We start from the raw sequence: 13,290 nt of genomic DNA, 5'->3' as shown, positions 1-13,290 counted from the left end.
GTTGCTGATAGCAAGTTTATGCTAACAAAAGCTGCTTATTTGAAGATAGCACAGTTGATTCGCAATACCCGGATATAATTCGCCGATGGTTAGGAGGAGTGTGCCATCTTCTGGGTATGAGGATTTAATGTATTCCACCAGAAATGTACCGTTCTTTGACTATTACTTAACACCTCATTATGTGCCGGATGTCGAATTGGACCATCTCTCTATAGACGACGCCTTTTGTGTTTATTTTATGGAGAACCTTTCTCATTCGCTTCCGAAGGATAGATGGATTCTTCAAAACGTGATCAGCAGCACATCACTTTCCAAATTGGAGGTAAGGAAAGGAAACAATTTTTCTTCGTTTATCCTTTTACCGCGTAACCAACACGCAAGAGAGCAGCACTCTCGCACACACCGAAACGCGCACACGAACACAATTCCGCTCGCCCACTTTGATGATAATTTTGTGCAAGCAATAGTGCTATAAACACACAGATTCACCTACACATACATTCGCACAACACATACACAATCCGAAACAAGCAACTATGCTTTCGGGAAGGGTTTTGCCCTTGTTGCTTTTATGGCTATCGTTATTTATTATTTGTTACGGACGATATAACGAAACGGCCTGGCCGCTTCAAAGCAATTTGCCCGAGGTTGCTTCGCTAAACAAAAGGGAATGATCTCCCACCCCTCATCTACACACTTCTGCGCCACTGTGGCGCACAGCTCCTCCTGTTGGTTTTGCTGCTGCTTCACTGCTGCGATTTGTGTTAAGTATCTCTGTAGGCCATGTTTACATTCTGACTGTTTGACTACCCCACCATTTGTCGCTGTTTCGATTGATGGTAATTTTCGATCACAACTGAAAGTTTGTTTGCCGTCTCTTTCACGCGTTGAGTTCTGCTTCGCAACCCCTTCCTTCGCCGCACCTGCTACACACATACCCACACCGTAGGAATGGCGATGCTTCCTACTGCCTGCTGTTGCAGCTAAGGGACACTTGGTTGTGTTTCATATGTTTTTTTTCTTTTCTCTCTTCAAAACACAAGCACGCGCGCGCACGCACGCACGCACAGCACTCCTTCGTGTTGGCTCCTACGCACGCACCTTCCCCCTTCTTTCTTCTTTGCAACACACCTGAACACTACAAACACACTTGCATGCACCAAGCCCAGAAAATGGACGAAGCACCTTTTCTATTCCACCAGGGGCTCCCCAAACCCTCCACGGGCTTGAACGGGTTTTTGTTATGCACTTCTGGCGTTGGTGTACTTTTACCGCACCCGTCCAACACGCCAACGCCCCTTTTCTGCACTGCACTGGGTTTGATCAACCCAGCGGAAAAACGCTTTTCACCACCACACTCGTTCGTCTCGGTGACCCCTTCGCAGAAAAAAAAAAAATACTTGGACGGGTTGCGTTTTTGGGTATGGCGAACTGCACTACTCTCTTTTCTCTGGTTTGTCGTCGCCCGTTCCACACGAATTACCTACTCCATACTACACACGCACACCCGAATCCGCTCGATTCACACGATTACCGAACAGTCGACTATATTTTCCACTATTTTCCACCTCGCTGCAAAGTGGTAGAAAAGATGGAAAAACAGGAAAAACTCCAGTCGACGACGACGACGTTCTGTAGATTTCCAAGTTTTTTTTGACACGGAATCAAGGTTCATAAATATGGGGTAGAGCGTTTGACAGTGGGTTTGTCATGTGGGTGGCTATTGATGTAGATTTAGCTCATGCATAAATATAAAAAAATACACTTTTTTAAAGAATCATTTCTATAAATCTTCTCAGTTAAATATTTTCAATGGAAAAGCTAATTAAAAATACATTTAACTAAACTTTTCATAAAACTATTTCCTTTTAGACGTTACATTGTCATGCATTGTTATCCTCGAAGGAACCAGAATGAACAATCAGATTGAATAGCATATTTTAAATTAAAATTTATTTTCAATTTACTTTAATTTAACTCCTAAAAGGATTGCGTGTGCGGATCAATCATATTGAAATAGTAACCGTATTAAAAACAAGTTCTTCGTATAGAAAATTGAGAAAACTAAAGACAAAAAACTCTACCGTAGAAAAATGGAATTTCGAAATGGTTCTTTCGATTATTGTTGTTTAAAAATATATTTGATCTATTCCTGTACTGTAACAGTATTCTGGTTAACTTTATGTAGGGTTAACAAGTAAAAAAGAACAATAAAATACTAAACACGTAGCACACGCATCTTAATCAAACTCTATGTTTGGCGGTAAAGTGCCACATTTTCGAGCCTCTTCGACACGTTTGTAAAAATCGCTAAAATCAACGTGCGAACGAATACGTACATTTGAATCATAAGGATTGCCGGGCTGCGAACTGCAACGGAAAGAAAAGAAGTTCGTTGGTACACTTTCCGCGTGTTTTACAAATTAAGCAACTTACATATTTGAACTTGCCACCGATATGTTCGTATGCACGGTAGAATAGTTTCCATCCGTAGGGGTAGCATCCGAGCTGGTAGAGCTGAATGATGTTGTAGTGGAATTTAGGCTACGATTACCGTTCTTGCGATTCACAAAAGCTTTCGGAAGTGAATAGTTAAAGTTTCGTATCAGCAATGTCACATCATCGCGGCTGTTGAACGTAAGCGGCTTGTGTTCCTCGACCAGCTGCATGTACGTATCGTAATGCGCCTGTACAATGCGATGCACGACCGACTGGGCGACTCCACCAAGCGTAGACTGGTTTTGAAACTCTTCCGATATCATGCGTACCAGCTCCCGGTTGCCCGTCGACACGTCACCGGGGAAAATGTCAGCCAACGCTCGGCAAAGCCCGCTCGACATAAGCACCAGAAACCGACAAGCCGGTGAAATCTGTATACCACCAACAATTTCGGGTTCGAAAATTACCGGTTCAGCGGACGCACTAGAGAGAAAATTGCAATCTTTGTATCCCGCCTTTCCGAGATAGTTGCCAATGCAGCGTGTGCTGTACAGTGGCACTCCTTCGAAGTTTTGCGCCATCAGTCCAAGCCGGAAAAGGCGTGCGGCTTCCTCTGCGTTGAGCAAATTATGGTCGACGCTTAGCTGAGTCACCGTCAGCGTGTCGTGCTCGTCCGTTTTGCATAGCAGTGCCCGACAGTTGCCAATGTTGCACAGGTACAGTTGTGACCGATGAATGAATCCCAGCACCGCACTGCTACCAACGGACAGTGCATTGTTCAGTGAATCGAGTTTCTGCAGTACATTCTCAAATTGCTGCGATATTTCGTATTGATTCATACCGTCCGCAGACAGGTGTAGCTGAATAGCGGTCTTCGTGGCAACATGTGGGTTTATCGAGTCAAAGTAACTTTTTTCCACCGACATTAACGATTGGCGGATCAGCTCTTTAACTGCTTCGTCTGTTCTGCAGGCATTTAATGGGCCCAGCAACAGTTCTGCTGCTATTTCCGGAAGAGCATTCTCGGCCACCGTCACTCCATTATGACCAGAAAAAATCGCATACAGGGAGCTGAAATGGTGAACGGTCCTATAGTTCAAAAGAAAAACATTCGAAATCGCGTTCGAGTGTTCTTACGTGTTGTCGGATATACAAAGGCACTTCTTGTCACGCGATTCATAACCCTCACAGCGACGGCCATCGTTCCTAAGAAATACACCCAGACAGAATGATTGTCCAAACAATACGGGAACATACTTACACGCACGATTCTTACTTGTAAATTTGATTGATCGCTTCCCCAACACCTGTCTGATTGCACACTTTTAGATCATCCGTCCACGATTTCGTTCTGTTGTTGTTTTGCATCGACTCCATAATTATGCTTCTTCCTGTAGAATAGTGGTCGAGTCGTGCAGATGAAGGTGACCAGTTTTTAATGGGTATACAAAACTATCACCATTTACATGGAGATCCTAAAATACAACTCCAATCGCAAGAGGATCACCGAACCACCCAACAAGGCCCCTGTTTGTTTACTTGTTGATGAAGAAAAACAAATCTTCTGTCAATGTCAAAACAGCTGTTCATCCAGTGTTGCTAAACCACATTGAATTCATAATTTGTTTTCATGCATGCTTTTTCCGTTATTTGAGAGAGGTTTTATTCCATTTTAATTCCAGCGCAAGACCGCTGTTATTCGTTAGCTTTTGTTACATTTACTGCCTGGGTAATATTTTGAAAGTTATATTTACCACCCATTGCTGCTCGCAAATGGAGAATTACTGGCGCGCTGGAGTGGGCAAAGGATGAAAATTTCATCCCACAACACAATGTTTTAATAAACCTATTCAGGTCCTTTGAACTCACATTACCCTTACTTATATTATTTTTTTATCCGTCACTAGAACCCACAACATCTTCCTCCATTTGTTCGTCTTCCTCTTCCTGATGGTTATTAGTAGAAGGATACTCAGAACCATTGTCAGCATCTTCCTCACTGTCCCGTCTTTGGACACTTTCCTCTTGGCTGTCGGACTGTTCTTGCGTTTCGGAGTTTTGTGTGGATTCATTCTCTTCCTTATCAGGCTGTTCTAGTTCTGCAGTTGGATTGGCTGGCTCTTCCGGCACCACGACCTTCTCAGGACTTTCGTTTCGGGAGTTTTCTCCTTCACTCGCCCCCAAGCTATTTTCATCCGTTGGTTCTTCATCTAATTCCTCGTGCCGTCCATTTACACGTGGCGCTTGATCATTTCCCTTACCATACTCAACGCCATTGACACGTGCCTCTTCCAGCAGACGGTTTAAATCTTCCAGCTCTTCCGACAACTGAGCATAGCGCGTTTGGAGCGATTTTTCACGCTCCGTTTGTCGCATCACATCCTCCGTTAACGATTCCAAACGCTTCGGTATGGCCAGCTCTTCCTGTGCAGCCAAAAACTTGAACGTCGATAGTGCCAACGCATTTTGCTCGATCTGTTCGTTTGTGTCCTGAAACTGTTTGATCAGTGCCTGTGCGCGTGCTTGATAACCAGCGGTGAGAATTTTTAACTTTTTCTCAATCTTACCACAACGTTTCGCTTCCTTTGCCATATGCTTGCGGTTGATTTCGAGCCGCTTTTCGGCGGACTCTATGCGATCCTTTTTGCTGGCCAAATTGGCACGCGTGTACCGGTTCTGGCTCGGCAGGTAAAGCACCTGCGACAAACACTCTTGCCACACCTGTGTGTAGCTCTCCAAGGACAGGTCTCCGTGGGCCATACCCTGTTTGACGATTCCCATTTCTGCTGTCAGCATTTCGCGCGCCTCGGCTAGGTCCGTTTCGTCGATACTTTCATATGGGTGTTGCTCCAGGTACGACTGATATTGGCTCATCGCGGGACGCTTCATTGAGGCAGCCTGCTGCTGCTGCTGCTGGATAGGATTGCGCAGTGCATCGTAGTTGAGCATTTTGACCATCTCTTGCTTGACCAGTTCTTCAGCCTTCTGAAGATCTGACAAGCCGTGCATTTCGTTTTCCGGACGCAGCACGGTGGTATTGATTTCTAGCGGACGTGGCAAATCTCGCTGAATAACCTGCGAGCGAAGGGACAATTCTTTCGCTTCCTGGGCAAGCTTGTTGCGTTTTCGCTTCTCATCTACGTCCGCCTGGTCCGGTACCATTTGGTCCACATCCATCGAACCGTCGTCGGCAGCTTCGTCCGTTTCGTTATCGGGCACCACAATTTCGTAATCGTTTCTCGGCGTCGGAAGAGAAGCTAAACCTTCCTTCAGGGACGATTTCAGCTGTTTCTGGTAGGATTTATAGGCAGCTGGTGTTTCGGCTACACTCATGTTGTCTTCCGTGTTAATGTTAAGCTTATCACGCAGAAAGTTTGGTGTCGCACCGGGCACGTGTGACTGTGTGCCCGAACCTACGGGAACCATCGCACCCGAGGCTGGTGTCAAAAATCCGCCCGGTGTTGCGCTTCCCTCTGGTCCACCACGAATCGAACGGAACGGAGTCGCCAGCACGGTATTGGGCGTAGCTACGGCTTGGCTTTGCGGCAACACACCGGAAAAATCGGACTGATGAAGGGGTGTGTTAACGCCACCCTTTAGCGGGGTCTCTACGTGCGTGAGTGCCATCATATTTTGAGCTTCTTGTAAAATGCGATCCGTAACAGGGGCAGGAGTACGCGGAGTGGCGGCTACCTGCGGCGTGATGCTATAATCCGCCAACAATGCATCCGTCGTTTCGACCCCACTTTCCGATGCTACCTCCTTAGCAATTTCACTCGCACGACCCAGCTTGACGACTTGCTGCAATTCTTGGTCGGAAATTTGCGGTTCTGGAAGCACCAGCTTTGATCGTTTCTTGGCCGGCTCCTGATTCTGTAGCAACGCTGTTGGAATATCGTTTTCCTTGCGCTGTTTCAACTTTTCCTTATCCTTCTTCCGTTCACGCGCTTCCTTCTCTACACGCAACTCTCCGTCTAGCGTTTGCTGACGAAGGCTAGAAAAATCTGCCGCTATCGGCACCACAAACTCGTCCGTTGTGTCGTAAAATCCGGGTGCTGGTGCTTTCTCGAATGGTATTTCCGAATTGTAATCAATACCCTTCAGCTTGCGCTTCCTATTGCCCACACCGATGCCGGCCGCTCGAAGTTCGCGCCGTTTCTGCAGTGCCGCTAGTCGGCGAGCTTCTTCGAGCTGCTTCTCACGCGCCTTACGCTTTGCCTTCTTACCCTGGGTATTGGCCAAACGTGCGCGTGCCTCCGACAGCATCTCCAGCTCGTCCTCATCCATGTCTTTCGGATCCGGACGGGCCGGTTTCGTTTCTGGATTTGGATCGATCTCACCGGGTTTCAGCTTGCGCGGATCATCCATCCCATCTTCGCCCTCTTCTTTCCGTTGCGCTTGATCCAGCAGATACTCGTATCGCTCGAGACATTGGGCAGCCGTACGGCCAATGATCGGAGCAATCGTGCGCCATTGCGTAGGCATCAGTTTGGCTAGATGCAGCAATTTTTCGTCCTCTTCCCGAGACCATTCCGTCTTTTTGATGCTTGGATCGAGCCACTCGTACCAGCGGGCTTTACACTGTTTGGCCGACTTACGGTGCAGCAGCGATGCAATACGGGACCATTGATTTTTGCCGTACTTCATGACGGCGGCTTTGAGGATTTCATCCTGAATAATTGATGTAGAATGTAGAAATGTAGAAATTCGCATTGTTGGTTGCTTAGTGCGTGTGCCGGTTGCATCCGATGCAACCGGTCACCCCGTTCCGTTCATCTTACCTCCGTGTTCCGCCAAACACCACCTTTGATCATTATCCGAGGCATTTTGAATAGTACTCTGTAATATTATTCGGTAACCAAGATTCTATCCGTAAAACGAGTAAAACACACACAAACTGTTGTGCCTTTCAGTGAAATCAAGCACCGCTAAACCACAAACTTTTTTCCAGACCCTTTTTCGCGTCAAACGCAAGGAATAAACGAAATGTCATAACATTTTCACACAAACGTAAAACTGGCCTTGTTTACATTACATGATTGAATGATCCGGGGTGGCAAACATGTGACCTTTCTGTGCTAACGGTTATTTTCATGCAAAAATTCAAATGAAATTTAAATAAATATTAAACATAACTTTTACTTTCTGTATTGACATCGTAATCGATGATCTGGCAGTGAAAACATATTTTTCAGTAAATTAAATAATCGAAATGCTCTTTTCGCTTTGTGCGCATCTCCAACGTATAGGACAGGTCGACTCCAAAGTATATGGCTGCGGCTTCTGATACCACGACCTAGATCATCTTCTATGGTCTTGCGTGAATTACGAGGCTGTTCGATCCACCTAATTAGACGCAGTCCAGCGCATTGGAAAGTTACCGAATGTTCCGATACCGGGCCAGGTTGGACACTGCGACAAGGCTTACGTGAGAATAATCTTTGGATTTTGGCGAGCAAACGGCTTGCTCCTCTCAACTCCTACTGTTTGTGTGTCTGTCTTGTACGTGTTGTACATCGTGGATGAATGAAAGAATATATGAATGATTACGATGTGTGATGGGGTACAAAACAAACAAAACGCCGTTGAGCCGATTAAACTACGTAACGTACAAATCACCATAAAGAGACAAGGAGACCTCAACTAGATCTCCAAGCTCACAATACATGGGATTTCGATATGGACCCTCGTTATGAACAGGACTTCTCTCGTGAATTACGGGAAGATCTATAACGAAGCGTCTGGGACAACCAAGATACAGTGTCTACACAAGATAAAGACCCACGCAAAGAAGAGAACTTGACTTTTGGATGACGGATCACGCCGCGGCAAAACAATCGAGCACACCCAGGATAAGGTACCCTTTCATGGCTAGGACGCTGTGAAAGCCATCTCATACTAAAATATAACGATCTCTTATGGAAAGGTACAAGAGCCTTTGCTTAGTAATAGACTTTATTGTATACTTAATCTTATATTCTCTTAAATTAAACCGACGATACTGAATAATAAAAGCTAAATTATCAACGAAATAATGAAATAGGAAAGATTCGGAAAGCGAAATCTTTTGAAGCAATTTTGCACGGATGTTTGCACTTTCTTGTGCGTTTGTTTTTCTTGGAGAAATAAAATGATGTGTGGCGTGTAGTGGTCCACACTAACAACTACCTATTCTCTAGTAACAAATTTTCGATTAAAAACAAAAGAATTTGATTCACGTACGTACGAACGAACATATATGACTTTGGCAGTTTTCCATTATTACTTTTTTTTTTGCTTTCCATTTATCTTTATGCCCTGTTTGGCTAGGTGTGTTTTTTTGCGCTGGCTGGAATGGCTGTTTTACGAAAGCATTGATTCAAAAAACACAACCATTGGCAAATCATCATCATACCACAATGTGGCAGAAGGGACGTGACACGTGGCCGGGTGTTAGGTAGGCATTGAGATAAAAGGTCCCTCGAATAATTACGCGATGCATTTAATACTGCCCTCACTGCCTTTTCGTTTGCTGTTGCGCACACAACAAATGTAAAACTGGTAATAAAATCAAATTAAATAAATTATCACTCTGCATACGATTGGAATGTTTTGCAGCCATACGATTTTGAGATAAGCAAATCGGTGCGTTGCTGTGAATCGACAAACACGACGTACACTAGAATCATGTGTACTATCATTTCCTGATTTGTGGACAGTTATTTACAAATGAGAACAGTTGGTTTGATCCTAGATTTAAACAGAGCAGGTGATCAATTTGGTGATGTGGTGTACGTAGCACGCTGCTATCAGGTGATTTCACATTAACATTGTTCCACAATACATTACTAATTCGTGTTAACTTGCGTGATGTTATTTATGACTTGTGGGGCATTGGGGACATGTTTTGTTCTGCTATTTCTACTTCTGACGATGCCGATGCTGATAGTATCACATACACTATGAAATAGTTTGATAAAAACGGTAATACGAAACATTTCTCCATACACAATGCATGGCATTGCTGGCTGGTTAGAGAACACGTCCTACCGACGACGAGCAAGCAACGATTAGCTGTATATCCGTGGCACACTCGTGCTGGCCGCTGTGGCCAACGATAAAAGTATCAAACTCGAAAGCAATGCTTTTGCGTGTGGCGTTTGGGCGCCACTGCATTTCAGCTCGTCCCTGGGATAGTAACTGTCCGGTGGCGCACTTTCGCTAATTTTACAGCGTTCCCCCCGCCGCTCGAACTCGGCATTGCAGATCTCTTTGCATGAAGGGCAAACGACGGCACCGCGATGCAGCCAACCTTCCGCCATCAGCTGCACCTTTAGCTTTTGGCCAGCGAAGTAACATTCGTAGGATTTGTTCGCTATCAGTATATGCAGCCGACCATGCTGACAGCGGTACTGATAGCAACCGGAGCCCCAGTGTTGCCATTCGCGCGTCTGCCGGCACGACCGTTCCTCCCACATGTTTTCACTGTGGTCAAAGCACTTGGACGTAGGTCCATACGATTCGAGGGCAAAATTTTTCTCAGGTTCTACAAAAAAAGAAAACGTAAAACGAAACACGATTAGATTAGCAGTGGAATTTCGGATTCATCGTCAGGATTGGATACTTACTCGGATTATTATCTTCAAACTGACATTGAGATCCACGGACGACCACATTTTTGCTACGCCAGGTAAACTCTTGTATGTAGGGGCAGTGATCGGCAAGCGAGACGGATCCACCATAGTATCCTTCCTCGCCTACAGGAACGTGCGCCAAGGAATCAAAATTTTGATACTGAGGTGGTAGTGGTGCCGTGTGCCGTACCAGATTGCACAGCGCAACCGAGCTTCGATCGTCGGTACATTCCGTTTGAAGTGGATCGCGTTTTACTTTTGCACAGAATGGATGTATGGAGCGACCTCTGCAGAAAAAAGTAACAGAACGGAGCTTGAGCATAGTGTGCAATGTGACAGCTTTTTTGTTCAGCATGTTCAGACACGGTACCTTAATGTGTTGGACGTAATCCAGTCCTTGCAGCTACGCATGGCAAAATTACAACCTAAACCACGGCCCCACGTTAACGGCGATGCCATGCTGTAGTTAGCTTTGTACCATCCCGAGTCCTCCATCAGTGCCAAAGTAATCCGCGAAAAGGCCGAACTCTGTGTGTGCGTGCCCGTCATTGCTTCGTTTTCCAGCACTCGTTTCTCCCAGTGCGTTAACGCTGTCCCTTCGCCACCCTGATCCTCAAGTTCGGCACCCTCCAGCTTCTGGCAGCTGAAGTGATCGCGAACTTCCTGCACCACGCGCGGTGTCACGAACATGTCGATCGTGCGGTTAATCGTTCCATCACGTACGGCCCAATCGGTACGTACCACCTTGCGGATGGTATCGTCACTCCATTGGTGGATCTGGAATCTAACAGTGAGACAGGAAACGAATCGGTGAATTTTAAAGCAAAATTTTCAACCAATATTTAACATACTTTTCATTCAGATAAGGCTTTCCAGTGTCCGGTTTTCGGGGCGTTCGTGGCGACCCGTCATCGTTACGAAAGAACGCGTACAAGCTCACCGAAAACCCGAGCGCGTGCAGAATCTCGTGCTTGACCGTTGACAACAGTGTTTGCAGCTCCTGCGGTTTGGTGCTGATGCTATCCGGACAAAGGTTTGCATGCCCGGCGATGGGCCGATCGAGGGCTGCCTCCTGTTGACAGTGTGCCGCATATGCAACCGTTAGCCCTTTATGGCAACGTTCCGATTGTAGGGCGGAGACGTAAAACACAAAGTCCGCATTTGAAATGCCTGGGCCGGCGGTTGTATTTGCATCTTCGTGACAATCCTGTCCGGTGGAATTGCAAACCCGACACACCTAAAAAAAAAAAAAAAACAAGCATGATAAAGTGTTGAACAATGAACAGAATAAGGTGTGCATCGCTGTACACGCCCCCGCTTTACACACATCAAGATGATCCGGTGGTACTTGAACTTCACCGCACAGCGTAACTTGCTTGCAGGAATCGATACAGTACGTCATCGAGTTCTTTACAAACACCTGACTGCTTTCACATTTCCGATTCAGTCTTATGGTTTCCTTTGTCTGACGCACCATCAGAGCTTGCTCCCAAAATCGTACCGCTTCCGGCAGGATGGTGTTCTGCAACGGAATGGAGAATTGATGAAACATTGCATCGCATCAGCACATGTAACTTGAAGGGGTTTGTAATGAAACTTACATTTATCAGAGAAAATTTGTCAGTGTCCAATCGGTAGACAGATTCATCGTACACGATCAGTATCCGAAGTGGTTGATCGATGCTACGCTTCCGGATCACATGTAGCGGTTCCAGCTGCACTCCATGTACCACCTAAAGATGAATGAAAGAAAATAGTAGCGTAAGTTTTTATTTAAAAGCAATAGCTGCAATTGCAACTACCGCCTAGCTGCGGTCATTGCGGTTTATGTGATCTACGTAACATTGAAATAGCAGACAAGACCCGCACTCTCTGCTCTGGTGCTGATAAGATAAAAAAATTCTAACACTAAATGAGTTCTCTCGCAAGCGAGGCCACTAGCGGCCGCCAACTCCGCTCATAGGTTAATCGATTAACAGAGGACACATTTAGGATCCAAAGATAAGAAGAAAAAAAACTGTCTAAACGATCAAGAATGTGCTGGATAAAATTGACCTTCAAGCATAAAATAATTCACCCATGTTTAAAACGAAGCACACAAGCTCACTATTTACTTATTTATATTTCATTATTACAGCACTCCAAAGCTCACAAGACTAAACGAGATTTTTTTTTTTTGCTATCCCCAATCGCAGGACCTTAACTAGTTATTCTATATCTACGGCGAAGAAACACCTGATTGTTAAAGCTTAGAAAGTGCTGACAAAGTGCGAGATCGCTTTGGGCCGCGGCTGAGTAGAATACTTCAAGTAATATTTGTGTAAAACTTAGACATTCTGCAATATCCTCTTGTGTCCTACTTCCAACTCCATCCAAAGGAAGTATGTTTTTATGGCAAATGCCATTTCATTGCCTAAGTTATTATATTTCCAAAGGTATGATCTAGTTAAAGAGCTGCATAATAATTCTAGACAAAAGTATTTTTGTAAACGTTTCAGTTAGGAAATAAACAAAGCAAAATAAGTCCTGAAACAGAGAATACTTTCGCAGAGTGACCTGAATACTATATGTTCTTTTACACTTTCCAGTTGCTGGGTACCATCAATCTTCCAAGCGAAAAGCGGAGGGACTACACATCGCAATCAGCTGTCGAGATGTTCTAATGCTGAGAAAAATATGTGCTTCTTTAAACTTCAAGCACCATGCACACCGTTAAGTGGGGAGAAAGGTTCATTCTTGCCCTGTTTCGGTCGTTGAAATTGGTATGAAAGAAGTTGCTAATTTGTGCCGAACCGGTTTTACTGGCCAGCTGGCGGGCATCGTTTAGTACGAATTATCCGTTGTACAAGAGCGATGGAAGTGTAATCAGTGTAATCTCGTTTAAATTAAGCTGGTACAGACCTGGCGTACTACCATTCTGCGAACTTCCGCCAATTTCCCACAACAGGACTGGTACCACTCCCTTTGACACGGTAAGTGATTACGCAATCTGTTTCTGAAGGACAATCGGTCGGCACACACGGCGTTTCTGTCGAAGGTACCGGTTTTCGAATGCCCGTACGTAACACAAACGATCGTTTCGAAAAATCATATGTTCCAACGGGAATGATAGGAATGAGACCAACGGAATGAAAAAATGAACAATTTGCAAACTGCGTACGACGATTGATTGCCGCTCAGGGTCGTTGTTTACGAAATATGAGCATGAACGAACAGCAACATCTCCTTTTTTGAAATA

General features: G+C 45.2%; 4 protein-coding genes across 5 annotated transcripts in view; 1 reads left to right on the top strand and 3 right to left on the bottom strand.

The window, feature by feature from the left end:
- The window catches only part of LOC126557880 (uncharacterized), a 237,827-nt gene that overhangs the window by 132,156 nt on the left and 92,381 nt on the right, over window positions 1-13,290 (top strand). The gene's annotated exons all lie outside the window — the stretch shown is intronic.
- Window positions 2,213-3,834, bottom strand: LOC126559817 (TGF-beta-activated kinase 1 and MAP3K7-binding protein 1-like). The gene is made up of 4 exons (XM_050215990.1): window positions 3,716-3,834; window positions 3,577-3,645; window positions 2,437-3,510; window positions 2,213-2,370 (listed from the first exon to the last, which is right to left on the bottom strand). Exons 1-4 carry the CDS (start codon window positions 3,814-3,816, stop codon window positions 2,241-2,243), a joined length of 1,374 nt encoding a protein of 457 aa, XP_050071947.1. The 5' UTR covers window positions 3,817-3,834; the 3' UTR covers window positions 2,213-2,240.
- LOC126567094 (cell division cycle 5-like protein) lies at window positions 4,333-7,392 on the bottom strand. Its single transcript, XM_050223326.1, has 2 exons — window positions 7,221-7,392; window positions 4,333-7,110 (listed from the first exon to the last, which is right to left on the bottom strand). Exons 1-2 carry the CDS (start codon window positions 7,263-7,265, stop codon window positions 4,333-4,335), a joined length of 2,823 nt encoding a protein of 940 aa, XP_050079283.1. The 5' UTR covers window positions 7,266-7,392.
- The window catches only part of LOC126557244 (leishmanolysin-like peptidase), a 35,548-nt gene continuing 31,745 nt past the window's right edge, over window positions 9,488-13,290 (bottom strand). For both annotated transcript variants that reach the window (XM_050212950.1, XM_050212949.1), the window contains 6 exons: window positions 11,654-11,785; window positions 11,380-11,574; window positions 10,904-11,289; window positions 10,423-10,836; window positions 10,047-10,339; window positions 9,488-9,964 (listed from right to left, as the gene is read on the bottom strand). In XM_050212950.1, the coding sequence (XP_050068907.1) occupies window positions 9,489-9,964; window positions 10,047-10,339; window positions 10,423-10,836; window positions 10,904-11,289; window positions 11,380-11,574; window positions 11,654-11,785 (1,896 nt within the window). In that variant the 3' untranslated portion in view covers window position 9,488. The remainder of the gene's footprint in view (window positions 9,965-10,046; window positions 10,340-10,422; window positions 10,837-10,903; window positions 11,290-11,379; window positions 11,575-11,653; window positions 11,786-13,290) is intronic.

The sequence above is a fragment of the Anopheles maculipalpis genome, chromosome 2RL (assembly GCF_943734695.1).
Source record: "Anopheles maculipalpis chromosome 2RL, idAnoMacuDA_375_x, whole genome shotgun sequence".
In the NCBI taxonomy this organism is placed as follows: domain Eukaryota; kingdom Metazoa; phylum Arthropoda; class Insecta; order Diptera; family Culicidae; genus Anopheles; species Anopheles maculipalpis.
Note: the sequence above shows the minus strand (reverse complement) of the source record. Positions and strands in the feature narration are given on the sequence as shown.